The sequence below is a fragment of the Solanum stenotomum genome, chromosome 1 (assembly GCF_019186545.1).
Source record: "Solanum stenotomum isolate F172 chromosome 1, ASM1918654v1, whole genome shotgun sequence".
NCBI classification, from domain to species: Eukaryota; Viridiplantae; Streptophyta; class Magnoliopsida; order Solanales; family Solanaceae; genus Solanum; species Solanum stenotomum.
The window spans coordinates 98,566,232-98,587,543 of NC_064282.1; the positions used below are offsets into that span (position 1 = coordinate 98,566,232).

General features: G+C 34.8%; 3 protein-coding genes and 3 pseudogenes across 5 annotated transcripts in view; 2 read left to right on the forward strand and 4 right to left on the reverse strand.

The window, feature by feature from the left end:
• Window positions 1-15,182, reverse strand: LOC125853593 (receptor-like protein Cf-9). Of its 2 annotated transcripts, none has more exons than XM_049533311.1 (2): window positions 12,564-15,182; window positions 1-13 (listed from the first exon to the last, which is right to left on the reverse strand). In XM_049533311.1, exon 1 carries the CDS (start codon window positions 15,175-15,177, stop codon window positions 12,586-12,588), a length of 2,592 nt encoding a protein of 863 aa, XP_049389268.1. In that variant the 5' UTR covers window positions 15,178-15,182; the 3' UTR covers window positions 1-13; window positions 12,564-12,585. The 2 variants fall into 2 exon arrangements, with proteins under 2 accessions (XP_049389268.1, XP_049389267.1); XM_049533310.1 differs by lacking the exon at window positions 1-13 and adding an exon at window positions 11,709-12,469.
• The window catches only part of LOC125853599 (putative pentatricopeptide repeat-containing protein At1g10330), a 63,737-nt gene that overhangs the window by 30,284 nt on the left and 12,141 nt on the right, over window positions 1-21,312 (forward strand). The window lies entirely within an intron of this gene.
• The window catches only part of LOC125853597 (uncharacterized), a 56,623-nt gene that overhangs the window by 5,368 nt on the left and 29,943 nt on the right, over window positions 1-21,312 (forward strand). The gene's annotated exons all lie outside the window — the stretch shown is intronic.
• The window catches only part of LOC125860242 (receptor-like protein Cf-9 homolog), a 22,739-nt pseudogene continuing 1,526 nt past the window's right edge, over window positions 100-21,312 (reverse strand).
• On the reverse strand, window positions 4,857-8,824 carry LOC125853594 (receptor-like protein Cf-9; annotated as a pseudogene).
• LOC125853596 (receptor-like protein Cf-9 homolog) overlaps window positions 20,859-21,312 on the reverse strand; it is an 8,546-nt pseudogene continuing 8,092 nt past the window's right edge.

Consider the following 21,312-nt stretch of genomic DNA (forward strand, 5'->3'; position numbering starts at 1 on the left):
GTAGACTTGAATCCTGCAATTTTAAAAAATAAAGAATTAAAGATACACACTAATAAATTGATATATAAGAAGTAATCTTCTGAAAGGATAGAGATCAAGTTGAATACCTATAGGTATCTACACACTAATATCTTTTCTTGTGCTTTTTCATTCTCGTAGTAATTCTATGTTCCAACCTTACAACCAACCTCGAAAACCATGTTGGATATTGAGTTGACAACATTACGTATATTACGGACAGTCCAATAACAAGTCCACAACCGTAACCCATGAGAACCACCTGCTAACTGATCATTGGTGAATCTTCTTCTTCTTCTTCTTGATCTAGCTCAACTGGAATTGTCGCTTGTGGTACCCTATCATCACCACCACAATGTTTTGAGAGTGGAAATCCTCGTAATACATCATTTCCTTGGTATGATCTGTTCTCAAACGTATCAAATTGTGTTCCTTTGGGGATGCATCCAACAAGATGATTGTGAGAGAGATTTAAGACTGCAAGGAATGTGAGGAATGCAAGCTGCTGTGGAATTTCTCCGCTGATTTTGTTAGATGAGAGATCCAATGATTCGAGTACAGATAAATTTTGCAATGATGCTGGTATATGACCTTCCAAGACATTATGAGATAAGTTCAAGGTACGAAGTCCAATGAGATCTCCAACAATGCTTGGAATGTGACTTTCAAATCTGTTCTTTGAGAGATCGATAATTTTTTCTGTAGTCAAAACTCGACGAAGTTCATGGTCCAGTCCCTTTGTTGTCACTATCAAAGAATTTGTGTAATAATAATAATATATATCTGCTACATACTCTCGGGTTCCACTATTCTCACCAATTGTTTTCATGACTTGAAAATTCTGAAACAGGCTCACCGGTAACTCTCCACTAAATCCATTGGATGAGAGATCTCTGACTTGAATTTGAGCAAACAAGTTGTCAGTCCTTATAGGGCCATATAACTTATTTGATCTCAACTTTAAGATCTGCAGATCAGGTAGGTCTCCCAACCATTTTGGAAACTTGTCATTCAACTCATTGTTACTTAAATCTAGAAATTCTAGTTTTTCACAATTGATCAAAGATGGTAGAACTTTCCCCTGTAGCTTATTGCCACCAATTTAATGATGTTGAGTTGGTTTCCAATACTAAACGTTGTATTAACTGTCCCACTAAGACTATTGTTGCTTAAATCGAAAATCCGAACTGTACTCATCTCACCCAAACATTGTGGGATTGTTCCCTCCAAATTATTACTTCTCTTTAGTAGTATTAATGTTTCCAGATTGCAGATAGCTGAAGAAATTTGTCCACTGATATTATTGTTGGAAAGGAGAAGAGCTCTTAGGAACTGCTGGTTTAGGAGTGACTTTGGAATAGGACCTTCCATTGGATGGAATTGGACCAGTTAGGGAATTGGATGAAAATTCTAGCCGTTCAAGCTGCGTCCAGCTTCTGTTGAAGGATAAGAACTCAAGTCGTCCATCCATGTTGTTATTTCTAAGTGATAACTCCCTGAGCTTTCCAAATCTCAAAAGCTGAGAAAGTGGTCCTTCAAGATGGTTATTATCAAGTTGCAAAACCTCTATGTTGGTGAGATTCCATAGAGGTTTAGGAACAGGCCCTGAGAGATTAGAATCACTTATGATTAAGACGAGTAATGAAGTTAGATTGCTAAATGATTCAGGTATATATCCTACCAGTAAAATTCACTTCTCTGAGATATAGCTCCATGAGTGCTGCACTACTATTCCATTTGATTGTGGGAAACCTAACAGTGAGCTGGGGATTTTCTGATAAATGAAGGAATTCTAAGTTGGAAAGGTGGAAAACTCTTTCGGGCAATAAACCATGTAACTGTGTGTATGTAAGCCATAGAGTTGTTAAATAAGAAGAGAAACTCAGAGGAATGGTGGAAGAGATGTTCACAGAAGCAAGGTTGAGCTCTCTTAGTTGTGTCAAGTTCTTAAGGAGCAGTTCAAAATTATGAGTCCCAAGTCTAAGCCCATATGGATAAGCAGTCCATATACGCAGTACTTGTAATTTAGAAAGATGAGAGATTTCAGTAGGGATTAGACCTGTAAAGCCTGAATTCGACAAATCAAGATGCATCAAGCTAGAAAACTCACCAAATTTAGGTGAAATGAGTGATCCAGTGAAATTATTAAAAGACAAATCAAGCCTTTTGAGAGTAAAGAGTTGAAAGAGGCTACTATTGGAATGAAACTTGCCTTGAAGTTTGCTGCAACGGAGATCAAGCTCAATTACTTGTCCCGTCATCTTGTCACACTGAACTCCATCCCGTGAGCAGCAATTTGTGCTCTTGTTCCATAAAAGGGTTCTTGGATATGACTGAATCTCTTCGCCTGTTATGTCGTAACAATAATCAGAAGCATTAGGATTAATGATAAACATGTGCTTGAATTGCAGAAGAGCAAGAGCTTGATCTTAGTTAATAGTTTGGTCTAAAAATGCCCATGCTGTCAATGGTTTGGACCAAAAATGTTCATACTACTTATAGTTTGGTCCAAACATGTCTCTATTGTTACTTAATGAGTCAAAATAATCATCCCAATATGTCACACCATATGCAAAGACTATGTAAACTAACAATATAAAGTCAAGTAAGAAATTGTTATTTTATTATGAATTGAATTTTTTCTTAGTTGGTGTATACTGTATAGAATGGGGAAAAAACCTTTCAAGTAAAAAATTCAATAAGTTTGATTAGTCAGAATAGGTGGCCATCAGAAAAAGAATATTATTTAGTGTATAGACTATGAGAAAAGACATTTCATGTCAAAATCCCAAAAAGAAATTGATTGGTTAGGATAATCGTGTTGGTTGGTACATAGATCTTGACTTCCAAGTCAAGTCCAGAATAATTACATTGTATACTCTTAAGGCAAACAAGAATGCAACAGTTTCTGGAAAACAGTGATCAGTTTCAGCTAGACATATATATAGAAAGAAACTCCTTGTTTCAGTTACTTTTATGTGAAGAAAATATGGTTTTGTTATAGTAGATAGTTTCGTGATTGTATTGTTATAGTAGGTACAGTTCAATTTTTTCTTTGGTTAACTGAATCTGGTTCTGTGACCATACAAATGAAAATATATCCCATACTCCTATATGCTTGTTGTTTGTCTTTGTGTATATATATAAGTAGTAATATCCTTTTAACCAAAAAAAAGGTGTAAAACTTACTTACTGTGAAGGCTAAAAAAAGAACTTTTATGACTTTATTGTTATAGTGGATAAAGTTCAGTGATTATTAAGCATGAGCAAACCATAAATTAACCATACAACTTCCGCTAATATCTCAGTTGGAAATTGATCGAATGACTCAAGTAGTTTCCAGTTTCTGTTTATCAGTCTAATAGGCCCCAGGAGATAGTTAACTAATAATAGTGATACTGAATTTAGTTAATACGATGCTTGATGTTTGTGGGAAAAATGGGATATGGATTTGGGGTTCTTGATGTTTTCTCACATGCCTTACAGAGATGTTTATTCATGGACTAGCATGATTTATGGGTACATGATGAACGGGTGCTCTGAAGTTGCTGTTAAGTTTTTCCAGAGAATGATGGTACACACGGATGTGAAGTGTGGTTTATTGAAGCCAAATGAGACTACATTCGTTAGTATTTTTTCTTCTTACACGTTTTTGGATGTTTGTGTGGCATTATATCTTGGGTGGCAAGTACATGCTTACATGGCAAAGAATGAGGAGTTGAGTATCTTCATGACGACCGCATTGATTGCGTTTTATGGAAAGATGGTTGATGCAATGGTTATCAAGCAGGTTTGCTCTTGAAATGTCACATGAATTTGGACTTGTAGCTAAGATGGAGCGGTTTGCTAATTAATGAATCTGAACAATAGTTGATCACAATAAAGCTCACCTATAGGCAAGCGCTTCTGCTTGATTTCTTCCTAAATGAAGTTTGAAATCCTTATGGATTTCGATCACTAGAAATTCTATCACTCAGTTATGTGTTTGTGTCTATCTTATTTTGGGGTTTGAACATTATTGCAGGTCTCTATGCAAGTTATTTTTTGGGGCTGAGGCGTAGTTTGTTATTGTATAACAGTGATGCTTGGGTCAACTTGTGTTCTATTCAATTAATTCAACTGGTACCGTCTACCTTCCACCAATAGAGATATCGGGTAACTCTATCATCCGAGACTTAGATGGGAAGAGTTGAAGGCTATTTCTCCAACTTGTCAAAGAATGCAGATTCCAGTTGAAAACACAGGATGTTGTCAATGTGAGGCTCAGACAGTAGAGAATAATGCAAATCTTTTTGCTACTGCTTCAATGAAAAGAGTTAAAGATAAAAAACTGCAGCTTTGGTCCCTGGTAATGTTTCTTTGATCTTTTGATGGAAAAAAAAATACTTTTGAACTCTGTAACTACAGATTTTTTTTATGTTTTTCAACTTATAGTGAGTATTCTATGTTTGTGTTAATGTGAAAGAGTCGAGTGAAATACAATGTTTTTAGTGATGAAACATATCATCCGATCGAATGATCTAAAGATTCAAGCTAAGTTTGTGTCCGATTTCTGTTTATCAGTCGAATTTATATCTAAATGCCATAGACAAATGTAAACAAAATATGGTTGAGTCTCAAACGAAGAGAAGTCATGTCTTTATTCATAGGATAACAAACACTTTACGGAAACATCACAAACTATGAAAGATAAAGGCTTATATTTGCATCACCAGCTACATATTAGACTTGAATCCTGCAATTTTCAAAAATAAAGAATTAAAGATACACGCTAATAGATTGATAGTATATAAGAAGTAATCTTCTGAAAGGATAGAGATCAAGTTGAATATCTGCAGGTATCTACACACTAATATCTTTTCTTGTGCTTTTTCATTCTCGTAGTAATTCTGTGTTCCAATCTTACAACCAACCTTGTAAACCATGTTGGATATTGAGTTGACAACATTATGTATATTACGGACAGTCCCATAACAAGTCCACAATCGTAACCCATGAGAACTGCCTGCCAACTGATCATCGGTGAATCTTCTTCTTCTTCTTCCTGATCTAGCTCAACTGGAATTGTCACTTGTGGTACCCTATCATCACCACCACAATGTTTTGAGAGTGGAAATCCTCGTAATCCATCATTTCCTTGGTATGAACTGTTCTCAAACGTATCAAATTGTTTTCCTTTGGGGATGCATCCAACAAGATGATTGTGAGAGAGATTTAAGATTGCAAGAAATGTGAGGGATGCAAGTTGTGGTGGAATTGCTCCGCTGATTTTATTAGATGAGAGATCCAATGATTCGAGCACAGATAAATATTGGAATGAAGCTGGTATATGACCTTCCAAGACATTATGAGATAAATTCAACGTACGAAGTCCAATGAGATCTCCAATAATACTTGGAATATGGCCTTCAAATCTGTTCTTTGAGAGATCGATAATTTTTTCTGTAGTCAAAACTTGACGAAGTTCATGGTCCAGTCCCTTTGTTGTCACTATCAAAGAATTTGTGTAAATAAAGGAAAGATTATCTGCGACATACTCTCGGGTTCCACTGTTCTCACCAATTGTTTTCATGGCTTGAAAATTCTGAAAAAGGTTCACTGGTAAATCTCCACTAAATCCATTGGATGAGAGATCTATGTCTCGAATTTGAGCAAACAAGTTGTCAGTCCTTATAGGGCCATAGAACTTATTTGATCTCAACTTTAAGATCTTCAAATGAGGTAGCTCTCCCAACCATTTTGGAAACGTGTCATTCAACTCATTGTTACCTAAATCTAGAAATTCCAGTTTTTCACAATTGATCAAAGATGGTGGAACTTTCCCCTCTAGCTTATTGCCATCCAATTTAATAATGTTGAGTTGGTTTCCAATACTAAAAGTTGTATTAATTGTCCCACTAAGACTATTGTTGCTTAAACCCAAAATCTCAGCTGCACTCATCTCACCCAAACATTGTGGGATTGTTCCCGCCAAATTATTACTTCTCAAATTTAGTATAAACAATGTTTCCAGATTGCAGATAGCTGTAGAAATATATCCACTGATATTATTGTGCGAAAGGAGAAGACCTTGTAGGAACTGCTGGTTTAGGAGTGACTTTGGAATAGGACCTTCCAGCTTTTTTTTTTTTTTTAGAATAACGGTATATAATATTTTTGACTTGAACTCCTGAATTTTTCCACTGAAAGTGTTATCGCTCAAGTTTAACACTTCCAGTGAAGGAAGGGAGAATATCCAGGAAGGTATAGTCCCATTCAAGTGGTTTGATGACAAGTAGAGCTGTTGTAGGTTTTGCAGTCCACTTACATTGTATGGAATTGGACCAGTTAGGTAACTGGACACAATTTCTAGCGATTCAAGTTGCATCCAGCTTCTGTTAAAGGATAAGAACTCAAGTCGGCCACCAAAATTGTTATTTCCAAGTGATAACTCCTTGAGCTTTTCAAATCTCGAGCACAGGGAAATTGGTCCTTCAAGATGGTTATGACCAAGGTACAAAAGCTCTATGCTGGTGAGATTCCATAGAGGTTTAGTAACAGGCCCTGACAGATTAGAGTCACTCATGTCCATATGAAGCAATGACGTTAGATGGCTATATGATTCAGGTATCCTACCATTAATATTCACATGACTGAGATATAAGTACATGAGTGATGCACTGCTATTCCATTTGGTTGTGGGAAACCTAACAGTGAGCTGGGGATTTTCTGATAAATCAAGGAATTCTAAATCGGAAAGGTGGAGAACTCTTTCAGGCAATACCCCACGTAACTCTGTTAATGGAAGCCGTAGATTTGTTAAATAAGAAGAGATATTCAGAGGAATGGTGGAAGAGATGTTCACATCGTGAAGGCGGAGCTCTCTTAATTGGGTCAAGTTCTTAAGGAGTGATTCAAAATTGTGAGGTCCAAATCTAAGCCCATATGGATAAACATTAGAGATACGAAGATCGTATAATCTTGAAAGATAAGATAATTCAGAAGGGATTTGACCCGAAAAACATGAAACTGTTAGATCAAGATGTGTTAAGCTGGAGAGCTCACCAAATTTAGGTGAAATGAGCGATCCAGTGAAATCATTATAAGACAAATCAAGCCTTTTGAGATTGGAGAGTTGAAAGAGGCTACTATTGGAATGAAACTTGCCTTGAAGTTTGCTGCAACTGAGATCAAGCTCAATTACTTGTCCCGTCATCTCGTCACAATTAACTCCATCCCATGCAAGCTAATGACCCTGAAAGAGTTTCCAATACTAAAATTTATATTGATTGTCCCACTAAGACTGTTGTTGCTCAAATCAAAATTCCAAAGGTATTCATTCATCTCACCCAGGCATTGTGGGATTGTTCCCTCCAAATTATTATTTCTCAAATTTAGTACTGTCAGTTCTTTCAGATTGCAGATAGTTGAAGCAATCTGTCCACTGATATTATTGTGCGAAAAGAGAAGATATGTTAGGAGTGGCTGGTTTAGGAGTGAATTTGGTAAAGGACCTTCTAGTTGATTTTGTTTTAGATCAACTTCAGACAATGTTTTGGACTTGAACTCCTGAATTTTTCCACTGAAAGTGTTATTGTTCAACTCTAACTCTGACAGTGAAGGAAGGGAGAATATCCAGGAAGGTATAGTCCCATTCAAGTTGTTTGATGACAAGTAGAGTGATTGTAGATTTTGTAGTCCACTTACGTTGGATGGAATTGGACCAGTTAGGAAATTGGATGTAAAATCTAGCCATTTAAGTTGGGTCCAACTTCTGTTAAAGGATAAGAACTCAAGTTGGCCATCAAAGTTGTTATTTCGAAGTGATAACTCCTTGAGCTTTCCAAATCTCGAGAACAGGGAAATTGGTCCTTTAAGATGGTTATTACCAAGGTACAAAAACTCTATGTTGGTGAGATTCCATAGAGGTTTAGTAATAGACCCTGACAGATTACAATCACTCATGTCCAATACAAGCAATGAAATTAGATGGCTAAATGATTCAGGTATCCTATCAGTAATATTCACGTCATAGAGACGTAAGTACATGAGTGATGCAGTGCTATTCCATTTGGTTGTGGGAAACCTAACTGTGAGCTGGGGATTTTCTGATAAAAGAAGGGATTCTAAGTTGGAAAGGTGGAAAACTCTTTCGGGAAATACCCCACGTAACTGTGTGCGTGGAAGCCATAGAGTTGTTAAATAAGAAGAGAAATTCAGATGAATGCTCGAAGAGATGTTCACATTGTCAAGGTTGAGCTCTCTTAATTGGGTCAAGTTCTTAAGGAGCTGTTCAAAATTGTGAGGCCCAAGACTAAGCTTGTATAAACCATTGATGGTCCATATACGAAGAGCATGTAATTTAGAAAGGTGAGAGATTTCTGAAGGGATTTGACCTGAAAACTTTGAAACTGACAAATCAAGATGCGTCAAACTAGATAACACACCAAATTTAGATGAAATGAGCGATCCAGAGAAGTTATTATGAGACAAATCAAGCTTTTTGAGATTGGAGAGTTGAAATAGGCTACTATTGGAATGAAACTTGCCTTGAAGTTGGCTGCAACTGAGATCAAGCTCAATCACTTGTCCTGCCGTCTCGTCTCAAAGAACTCCATCCCATAAGCAGCAATCTGTGCCCTTGTTCCAAGAAAGAATTTTTGGATGAGCAGAAACACAAATATAAGAAGCATTAGGTAAACATGTTCTTGAACTGTAGAGGAGCAAGAGCTTGATCATTGGGGCACAAATGAGGTAAGGATGAGGAGAGGGTAAGTTGACAGAGAAAGGTATATAGCATAAAAAATACAAGTTTTACACAATCCATTTCTTCACTAAAATGGTCAAAAACTAATTAAGTTGGTAGAGAAGAAATAAATAAATGTTTGTTTTGTGTGTCTATTCAACAATTTTGATGAGGTATATATAGCACAAATTAAGCAAAGAAAACTTTACTATTGGTTACGTAGTCATTTTCAGTCTATTTGAAGTTGTCAATAACATATGCCCATTCAATGTGTCACACAAGTGAATGCCGAAAACTATCTGTAGTTCACACTTTTAAGTCAATGCACAAAGTCCCGCCACTTGTATATAATACATTACACATGCATTTTGTGTGCTACCTTATTATGGACAAAAAGCATGTTACATAAATGCACCGAAACAAAGCAAGACACTCGGAAATAAATAAATTTCAAAAATCTTAGGAGTGGAAATATGAAGGTCGTCATTTTAATGTTTACTTCAGACAATAATCTTAACCTCAATTTACTATTAAGAACATATTTTAAATTTTTTTTAATAAACAAACTGTTTCACTCTTCAAATAAAAATTATATAGGAGAGAAACTTCACATATTCAAAGGTTGTGACAGAACTTTTCGTACCCTTAATTGGTTTCGAGCATAAGATCAATAATTTGTTGTGACAGAACAAATTCTTTTACCTGGTTCTAATGGCTCAAAACAGTCCTCCCAATGGATATAAAATTATTCTTATACACCTTTTAACACAATTATAATAAGTGATTTTCGTCCATTCAGTTTGTTACAAAGAAAATTAATAGTTCCAAGCATGAAGGCCATTTTTAAATTTTCGAAGTAAATTCAGACATCAACTTGTTTCTCTTCACGCCTTTTGGAAAGGTGGAAAATTCTTTCAGGCAATTCCCCACGTAAGTCTGTGTATGGAAGCCGTAGAGTTGTTAAATAAGAAGAGAAATTCAGAGGAATGGTGGAAGAGATGTTCACTAAGTCAAGGTTGAGCTCTCTTAATTTGGTCAAGTTCTTAAGGAGCAATTCAAAATTGTGAGGCCCAAGACTAAGCCCATATTGATCACCTATACGAAGAACGTGTAATTTAGAAACAAATTGTTATAGTCTTCCAAGTATAGGCTAACAAACACTTCATGACACTAACAACAACAAAAAACTCAATGTAGTCCCACTGGTGGGGTCTGACCATCTTGGGAGGATAGTGTGTACGTAGACCTTACCTCTTCCTTGAAGGTAGAGAGTTGTTTCTGATAGATTCTCGATTAAAAAAAAAGATGTAAAACAAGGCAGTAGCAACAAGCAGAAAATACAACAAGATAATACAGTAATCGATGCTAAAGAAACAACAAGTAATAATAAACAAGGCAGTAGCAATAAGCAGAAAATACAACAAGATAATACAGTAATCGATGCTAAAGAAACAACAAGTAATAATTAAAATCTAAGATGAAAATAAAGTTTGTAGTTGGAGAGAAACTGTTTACTTTTGAAGGCCAAATATTTGTATCCTGAAGAATAATAGACATTAATCAGAAGCAAATACACTCCCCATACTCCTATGTGCAGTAAGTTTAAAGCAAATATTTTTCATGACTTCATTGTTACAGTGGATAAAGTTTAGTGATCATTTTTGAAATAGATCCTATTTTTATAATGTATTGTTTTCAAATACATCGATTTTAAATTAAAAAATATGAAGGATTTCACAACCATATTGACCTGACTAAATAGAAAGAAAGAATGCTTTCTATTTTCTTTATAAGTTACGAAACTTTCAAGATCGCACAAGCACGTTACGCAAATGCACCAAAACAAAGCAAGACACTCGGAAATAAATAAATTTCTAAAATCTTAGGAGTAGAAATACGAAGGTCGTCATTTTAATTTTAACTTCAGACAATAATCTTAACCCCAATTTACTATTAAGAACATATTTTTAAATTTTCTTAATTAAAAAAAACTGTTTCACTCTTCAAATAAAAATTATTTAGGGGAGAAACTTCACATGTTCAAAGGTTGGGGACTATTTCAGCATTTAAATTACTATAATAAACAGGTCTTTGTTTTGGCTCTCTTAACAACCCTCCACAAAGTCTTGCATTAGAAGTTGGTAAGAAAAAAACTTTAACTTTAAAAGGTAAAAAAAAGCAAGAAGGTTTTGATAGTTAGGATAAGAGTATGCATATTATACCCTTTTAAGAATTTGTTGTGAAAGAACTTATTCTTTTACCTGGTTCTAATGGCTCAAAACAGTCCTCCCAATGTATATGAGATTATTCTAATACACCTTTTAACACAATAATAATAAGCCATTTTCGTCCATTCAGTGTGTTACAAAGAAAATTAATAGTCCCAAGTATGAAGGCCATTTTTAAATTTTCGAAGTAAATTCAGCTATCAACTTGTTTTACTCTTCAAGCCTTTTGAGATTGAAGATTTGATTGTTTTATTGAAACTGAGATATTATAATGCTGAATTCATTGATAATAGTAGCAGAAGATTATCCTTCTGAGACCATGAGGCCGTATTGGATACTAGATTTCTGAATTGTGGACCAAAAGATTCACATTTCCGAGATCTTCGTTTTGGTTCCCTTAACAACCCTGCCCCCACCCCCACAGAACTTTCACTTTCTACTACAAAACAAAAAAACGAAGAAGAAAATTTCTACTTTGCTTTCTCTCCACCTCAAGATACACATGTTTAAGTATTTGACCTTACGTTTGTTACCAAATTCAACTTTTAACTAAAGAATGAGAGTTTGTTCTAATGAAAAATATCAACCTCAATTCAAATGTTTATTAAAATAGTAAAAGTTATGATATTCACATGTTGTCCATCGACTCTGTCTTTCAGCATGATCTTAGGTCCATTAGTCCATTTTCGTTTCAAAGAAAATTAAAAAATGAAGGTCACTTTTTAAAATTTTCGGAGTAAATTCAGATATCGACTTCTTTTACTTATCTTGAAATAAAATTTACACAACTAAAAAGTTCCACAAACGTACTCTTCAAATGAAAAGTACTACTTATATGTATGCTTACAAGTGATGGAAGGGAAGATAAAGATTCAAATGAAAGCGACAACACAAAATCCCAGCACTTGTAATAACACATGCATTTTGTTTGAATGTCACAAAAAAATATCTTTGTTTAGCTCTCTTAACACACACCACACAAACTTGACAGAAACAAGAATTGACCTGCTGATGGAAGACAGTGCAGGAGCCCAGACATGGCATGTTCTTCATAGGCTAACAAACAAACTCAGTGTAATCGATTCCCTCCAGTGGGGCCTGGTCGTCTTGGGTGGATAGTCTGTACGCAGACCTTACCACTATCTTGAAGGTAGAGAGGTTATTTTTGATAGATTCTCGGCTCAAAGAAAGATGTAAAAGAATGCAGTAATATAAGCAGAAAAAACGACAATATAATACAGTAATTGAGGCTAAGGAAACAACAGGTAGTAATAAAAATCTAATATGAAACATTAGAAACTATGAAAATAAAGCTTCAGTTTTTTGATTGGTAAACTGGATCTGGTTTTGTGACCATACTCCTATAGTCTGATTTGAGTCTCAACGGAAGAAAAATCATATCTTTATTCATAGGATAACAAACACTTTATGTAAACATCACAAACTATGAAAGATAAAGGCTTTTATCTGCATCCCAGCAGCTCAGTAGACTTGAATCCTGCAATTTTCAAAAATGAAGAATTAAAGTTACACACTAATAAAATTGATATATAAGAAGGAATATTATGAAGGATAAAGTTCAAGTTGAATACCTGGACGTTGCTAGAGTACACACTAATATCTTTTCTTGTGCCTTTTCATTCTTGTAGTAATTTTGTGTTCCAATTTCACAAACATCCTCGAAAACCATGTTGGATATCGAGTTGACAACATTATGTATATTACAGACAGTCCAATAACTAGTCCACAACCATAACCCATGAGAACCGCCTGCCAACTGATCATTGGTGAATCTTCTTCCTCTTCTTGAGCTAGCTCAACTGGAATTGTCTCTTGTGGTACCATATCATCACGACCACAATCTCTTGAGGGTGGCAATCCTCGTAATCCATCATTTCCTTGGTATGAACTGTTCTCAAACGTATCAAATTGTTTTCCTTTGGGGATGCATCCAACAAGATGATTGTGAGAGAGATTTAAGACTGCAAGAGATGTGAGGGATGCAAGTTGTGGTGGAATTGCTCCGCTGATTTTATTAGATGAGAGATCCAATGATTCGAGCACAGATAAATGTTGGAATGAAGCTGGTATATGACCTTCCAAGACATTATGAGATAAGTTCAACGTACGAAGTCCAATGAGATCTCCAATAATGCTTGGAATATGACCTTCAAATCTATTCCTTGAAAGATCGATAATTATTTGTGTAGTCAAAACTCGAGGAAGTTCCTGATCCAGTCCCTTTGTTGTCACTATCAAAAAACATCTGTAATAATAAGAATATGTATCTGCTACATACTCTCGAGTTCCACTGTTCTCATCATTTATTTTCATGGCTTGAAAATTCTCGAAAAGGCTCAATGGTAAATCTCCACTAAATCCATTGGAGGAGAGATCTATGACTCGAATTTGAGCAAACAAGTTGTTAGTCCTTATAGGGCCATTGAACTTATTTGATCTCAACGTTAAAACCTTCAAATTAGGTAGGTCTCCCAACCATTTTGGAAATGTGTCATTCAACTCATTGTTACCTAAATCAAGAAGTTCCAAATATTTACAATTGATCAAAGATGGTGGAACTTTCCCCTCTAGCTTATTCCTGCCCAATTTAATGATGATGAGTTGGTTTTCAATACTAAAAGTTGTATTAATTGTCCCACTAAGACTATTGTTGCTTAAATCCAAAATCTGAACTGTACTCATCTCACCCAAACATTGTGGGATTGTTCCCTCCAAATTATTACTTCTCAAATTTAGTAGTATTAATGTTTTCAGATTGCAGATAGCTGAAGAAATATGTCCACTGATATTATTGTGCGAAAGGAGAAGAGCTAGTAGGAACTGCTGGTTTAGGAGTGACTTTGGAATAGGACCTTCCAGCTTATTTTGGTTTAGACTAACGATACGTAATGTTTTGGACTTGAACTCCTGAATTTTTCCACTGAAAGTGTTACTGCTCAAGTTAAACACTGTCAGTGAAGGAAGGGAGAATATCCAGGAAGGTATAGTCCCATTCAAGTAGTTTGATGACAAGTAGAGTGATTGTAGATTTTGCAGTCCGCTTACGTTGGATGGAATTGGACCAGTTAGGTAATTGGACGAGAAATCTAGCCGTTCAAGCTGCGTCCAGCTTCTATTGAAGGATAAGAACTCAAGTTGGCCATCAAAGTTGTTATTTCCAAGTCTAAACACCTTGAGCTTTCCAAATCTCGAGAACTGGGAAATTGGTCCTTCAAGATGGTTATTGTCAAGGTACAAAATCTCTATGTTGGTGAGATTCCATAGAGGTTTAGGAATGGGCCCAGACAGATTAGTATAACCCATGTCCAACTCATGAAGTGAAGTTAGATGGCTAAATGATTCAGGTATCCTACCAGTAAAATTCACATTATAGAGATGTAACTTCTTAAGTGATGCACTGCTATTCCATGTAGTTGTGGGAAACCTAACTGCGAGCTGGGGATTTTCAGATAAATCGAGAGATTCTATGTTGGAAAGGTGGAAAACTCTTTCGGACAATACCCCACGTAAGTCTGTGTATGGAAGCTGTAGAGTTGTTAAATAAGAAGAGAAATTCAGAGGAATGGTGGAAGAGATGTTCACATAGTCAAGGTTGAGCTCTCTTAATTGGGTCAAGTTCTTCAGGAGCAATTCAAAATTATGAGGTCCAAATCCAAGCCCATATCCATAAAGATTCGAAATACGAAGAACGTGTAGTTTAGAAAGGTGAGAGATTTCAGAAGGGATTAGACCTGTAAAACTTGAACGCGACAAATCAAGATGCGTCAAACTAGAGAACTCACCAAATTTAGGTGAAATGAGCGATCCAGAGAAATTATTATAAGACAGATCAAGCCTTTTGAGATTGGAGAGTTGAAAGAGGCTACTGTTGGAATGAAACTTGCCTTGAAGTTGGCTGCAACGGAGATCAAGCTCAATAACTTGTCTTGTCGTCTTGTCACAATGAACTCCATCCCATGAGCAGCAATTTGTGCTCTTGTTCCAAGAAAGAGTTCTTGGATATGACTGAATCCCTGTATTGCCGAAACAAGCATAAGAAGCATCAGGATTAATGGAAAACATGTTCTTGAATTGTAGAAGAGCAAGAGCTTGATATTTGGGGCACAAATGAGGTGAGGATGAGGAGAAAGCAAGTTGACAAAGAAAGGAATATAGCATAAAAAATACAAGTTTTACATAACCCATATCTTCACTAAAATGATTTGGTAGAGAAGAAATCAAGAAATGTTTGCTTTGTGTGGATCAATAATTTTGATGAGGTATATATAACACAAATTAAGCAAATAAAAATTTACTACTAGTTATGTAGTCTTTTTCAGTCAATTTAAACTTGTCAATCACATATGAATGCCGGAAACTATCAATAGTTCACATTCTTAAGTCAATGCACAAAGTCCCACCACTTGTATATAACACATTACACATGCATTTTGTGTGCTACCTTATTTGTTTTGCCAACTTAATTGGATTCCAGGAATTACTTGGTGTATAGACCTTGAAAGAAACATAACAACTTTATATCTTAAGAATAGGACAGTCACTTTGCTAATGCATTAAGGTTAGATTGGAAATCTACTCTGAATACAGCGCCTTACATAGTGCGCCAGTTCGAGCCAATTTTCCACGAGAATTGACCTGCTGATGGAAGACATTGCAGGAGTCCTTACATGGCATGTTCTTCGTACATTCCATACCACTAATTCACTTAAGTCCAACTAGATAAAACATTTTTTTCTATCTTCCTGGAACTTATAGGTGAGTGTCAAACTGCTGTTCTGTCTTCATGGAGAGTAGGAACGAAAGAAACACGTTGTTATAGTCCTCAAAGTTTAGTGATGGAAGGGAGGATATCCAGGATGGAATATATCGTTTGAGTCAAGTAGTTTGATCACAATATGAGAAACTGTAGATTAAATGATCTGAAGATTCAAATTCTGTTGGCTGCAACGGAGATCAAGTTATGATACGCACCTGTTGTCCATTGACTCCGTCTTTCAACATGATCTTAGGTCCATTAGTCCATTTTCGTTCCAGAGAAAATTAAAAAATGAAGGTTACTTTTTAAAATTTTCATAGTAAATTCAGATATATATAGACTTCTTTTACTTATCTTGAAAGAAAATTTACAGAACTAAAAAGTTCCACAAACGTACTCTTCAAATGAAAATTACTACTTATATGTTTGTTTACAAGTGATGGAAGGGACGATAAATAAGATAGCATAGAAAGATTCAAATGAAAGAAACAACGTAACACAAAGTCCCACCACTTGTAATAACACATACATTTTGTTTGAATGTCACAAAAAAATATCATTGTTTTGCTCTCTTCACACACATCACACAACTTGACAGAAACAAGTGATGGAAGACAGTGAAGAAGTCCAGATATGGCATGTTCTTCATAGGCTAACAAACAAACTCAGTGTAATCGATTACCACCAGTGGGGCCTGACCGTCTTGGGAGGATAGTCTGTACGCAAACCTTACCACTTCCTTGAAGGTAGAGAGGTTATTTTCGATAGATTCTCGGCTCAAAGAAAGATGAAAAGAATGCAGTAATATAAGCAGAAAAAACGACAAGATAATACAGTAATTGAGGCTAAAGAAACAACAGGCAGTAATAAAAATTTAAGATGAAACATCAGAAACTCTGAAAATAAAGCTTGTATTTGGAGAGAAAAAGTTTGCTTTTGAAGGCCAAATATTTGTATGAGTAAATAAGAAGTTTAACATGTACTAATAATTAGTACACGTTACATATCAATGCTAATAATGCTCCTCGTTTTTGCCGTACTGAAATATGCTAATAAGTACCTTATTTATAGACAATAATATATGTTCCCTTACTTATGTTATGGTAAATACTAATAATATCTTTTGCAGCCTCTTCAAATTTTTAAAAAGAAATCCATACTTTGTTGCCTTATTTATAGTTAAGCTAAATGTTAATAAAAAAAAATTTACAGCCTCTTCAGAATTTGTAGATACACTCACAATGTTTTTGGTTGCCTTAATTATGGTATATCAAATGCTGATAATATCATTTACAATCTTTTAAAATTTGAACACGGTCAGAACTTATGGCATTGTAGCTGTTTTTGTTCCTCTATTTTCCTTCATTAATCCAACATATTTTTAGTCATTAACAACCCTGCCCCCACACAACAGGTTTTGGTTCCCTCAACAACCCTGCCCCCACACAACTTTGCCTTCCTATTACAAAACTAAAAAAGAGAAGAAAATTTCTACGTATGAGTATTTACAGTTCATGTACAATGTTTTTAGTGATGGTACATATCATCTGATTGAATGATCTAAAGATTCAACTTTATGTCCGATTCTGATTTTCTTTTGTTTTGCTGGTTTGGGTCCATGAGCAAATTGGGCCTTCAGTGTTTTGTGCTTTGGGCTGTTACACTTCAAGATGCCCAAATATTCTCTAAGCTATATATCAAATCTCCCTTTCTTAATTGGGAAAAGGGTCAAATATGCCCCTAAACTATTCGAAAAGGTTTAGATATAACCTCCGTTTAAAGTTTGGCTCACTCATGCTCTCGCCGTTCAACTTTTCATCTAGATATGCCCTTATGGGCGTTAAATGTCAAATGGAATTGTCACGTCATTTTTACATTACCATGTGGCATTTATATTAAAGGGAAAAGGGTAAAATATACCCCTAAACTATTCGAAAAGGTCTAGATATACCCCCCTTTCAAATAAATTACCCGATCCATTTTCAACAATTTTTTTTAAATTTTTTTTTCCGGTAAATTTTGAAAAGGAGTAATTGACTAATAAAAAATAGGAAAAATATGAAATAAATAAATAAAATTAACGCCAAAAATTCGCAAATAAATATAGTAACCTTAAATTCAACAATTTTTTAAATTTCCGATAAATCCCTAAAATGAGTAATTGATTGATAAAAAATATGAAAAATATAACCTAAAAATTTAGCATAAAGTCATTTTCATATTTTTCATATTTTTTAAAAGGGGGTATATCTAGATATTTTCGAATAGTTTAGGGGTATATTTGATCCTTTTCCCTTTAATATAAATGTCACGTGGTAATGTAAAAATGACGTGACAATTTCATTTGGCATTTAACGCTCATAAGGGCATATCTAGACGAAAAGTTGGACGGCGAGGGCACGAGTGAGCCAAACTTTAAACAGGGGTATATCTAGACCTTTTCGAATAGTTTAGGGGCATATTTGACCCTTTTCCCTTCTTAATTTAGTATTGTTTTATGTCTTTCATTTATGTTATTTGCATCATAAAGGAGGTCGAATAGAAATTAATTAATCACAAATAGTCTACAACCTTTTTCTTAGAAGTTAGCTCAATGGTAAAGGTTTCAATAGTCATGTTATGATTTCTTCCCTAGCTTTGAATGGAAGAGAGAAGCATGCATTTACGATGTATGACAAGATGAGGGCAAAGGGGCTGCAACCCAAATGAGATTACCTTCATGGCTGTTCTATCAGCTTGTGCGCGTGCTAAGCTTGTCGATTTCGGTTTAAAATTGTTTGAAGCAATGTAACTACATATCTTTTTTTTTATTTTATGTTTTGTAAAGATATCAGAGATTGGAGACTATTCTGTTTGAGATTAACCTATCCTTGAAAAAATTGTCAACACGCACTGGGCCCACAAGATAGTGCCATGTAGGNGGGGGGGGGGGGGGGGGGTAATAGAACCTTAGTAAAGGTTAGGTGTGTCTCAGGGATTTTGGGCATAGGCTGAGGGGGTACTTACTCATTTTCCCCAAAACAAATGAAAAAGAATAAAATTTGTACTTTGCTTTCTCTTCTCCTCAAGATACACATGTTGGCCTTTGACCTTGTATTTGTTAAAATAGTAAAAGTTATGATATTATATATGTATAAAGTGAAGTGATACTGCTAATTAATGATGTGAGGCATTTAGGAGTAAACTGTGCAAGTTTTACCCAAAGCCAACGGTATCACACCGTTTTAAGAGTTTCTTCATCCATATTTTTGTGCATGATGTCCATCTATTTTCACAATTCCTCTTGTAAATTTGTTTGGATCTGCACTTCTGGTGTTGATTTTAAGGTCTTACTTTCTGTTCCAAATTGATACTCCCTCCGGTCAATAATAAGTGTCCTTTTATTTAAGTAGTGTCGATTTTTTAAGCAAAAGGTGTATGCCATGTCTTAATTTAGTTCCCATGAGCACAGAGCAATTCAAGTTCTTGAACATTATGAACGAAACTTCCTATAACAGAACTTTTTGTACTCCTTTGAGAATTATCCCTTAATTAGTTTCGAGCATAAGCTCAAGAATGCATCTCTTTCCTAGATCAATAATTTTTTATAAAGCTAAAATTCTGGACTGTTTGATACAGGATGGTGTAAATTGTGGCATCTTTTTCACCCTTATAAATGTGTACTAGTCCTTGGACACGTGCTTTGCACGTGTATTCCATACAATTTTAAACTACACAAACACACACACCTTATGAAGAGTATTTTAAACAATCAGAATAGATTTACCTGAAGTAGACTCTTCTTGGAGGAGAAATCTAACTGAAAGAAGGCATATGGAATAATGGGACAAACACACCTTATGAAGAGTATTTTAAAGAATATTAAAAGATTGACCATAATAAATATCATGGAGAAGATAAAACTACACCTATGTACAACCAGTAAAAATCAAGAAATTTAATATTAATATAAATGAAGAATGTAAAAAGACTCTATGGAAGATGAAAGAAATAAAATTTAATGAGTAAAATAATTTAGGGAATTTAATGAGTATTTATTGAAGCAATAACTTAGCATTTAATATAATTTTTTGAATATAATTTATCTGAGAATTTTTATAACTTTGCACGGTAGGAGTAACTGAGGTACACTTAAGGGTCATTTTAACTGTTGCCAAACTTTTTGATTTCCTTTTTGTCATTTAATAGGATATAATCCAATTGTACAAATATTCATTGTATCTTATATTAATTCATGTCATAGATTGTGAGTTCTCCATTTTTAGAATATTAATATTATTATTAAAAATATATTAGGATATTTATTATAATTAATGTGTATTTATATTTTAGTTCATAAATATGTAATAATAGTGTTTAATAGAAAATACAATAATTTTTATTAATATTTAATGTATATTTACATTTTTGTCCATAAATATTATGATATTATAAGGACATTTGTGTAATTCAACTTTTGACATAGAGGCTTCCCACTTATAATATAATATGAGATGATGATAACCCAACAAAATGCCTTTTCTTAGCAAAAAGAAAAGGAAAAAGTTGAGGTGAACTAGTATTCATGCTTCATAATTCTGTGCACATAATATATATTTGATCCGAGCTCTTTTATTGAGAATGCTCATTTAATGAGTCCGATATATTATGATTTGAAGTGGACTCAAGCTTGCATGCTCTTTATAGTACGAGATGTCAAATGTAGTTTTTAAGCATTTTCTTTAACAGAACTTTTAGTACTCCTTGAACTAATCCGTTATTGTTTTCCTACAAGGTATGTTGTACATGGCCTGTATCTAATGTCGCAGAGATTTATTAAGAAATATGAATGCACAGAGAGCAGAGGCGACTAGATCAATACCTCTACAGAACAAAGTTGAGAAAAAAGGCATATCTTCGATTCTTTTTACATATAAACGTTTGAAATTCGACAAGTGTGATTTTCGACTAACAAGGAGTGGTGACATTAGAGCAATCTTTAACACCAGAAGGATATTTAAGCCAATTTTAAGGAGTCTTAATAGGTGTACACGTTTAGCTTGCTATTGAAATTACTTGATGTAATTAAAAAAAAAAAAAAACATAACTTAATAAATTTATTAACTGAACATTGCAGTCGAAATGAAGTAGCTAACTAATAATCAGGCTGAATAAATTACTACATACTATATAACAGACTATTGGTAAACGAAAACTCGTGCTATTGCATCCCAACAACTCAGTAGACTTGAATCCTGCAATTTTCAAAAACAAAGAATTAAAGTTAAGAGCCTTAAGGATGAAGTAGGTAGAAATTACATCGATATATAAAAAATAATCTTCTGAAGGATAAATATCAAGTTGAATACCTGGAGGTCGCTACTCACTAATATCTTTTCTTGTGCCTTTTCATTCTCGTAATCATTCTGTGTTCCAATTTCAATACCATCCTCGAAAACCATGTTGGATATTGAGTTGACAACATTATGTATATTACAGACAGTCCAATAACTAGACCACAACCGTATCCCATGAGAACCGCCTGCCAACTGATCATTGGTGAATCTTCTTCTTCTTCTTCTTCT

What these genes read in the sequence shown, in the direction of transcription:
- LOC125853593 (XM_049533311.1), bottom strand. Translation starts at nt 15,177, where the DNA reads ATGGGTTATGTAAAACTTGTATTTTTTATGCTATATTCCTTTCTTTGT.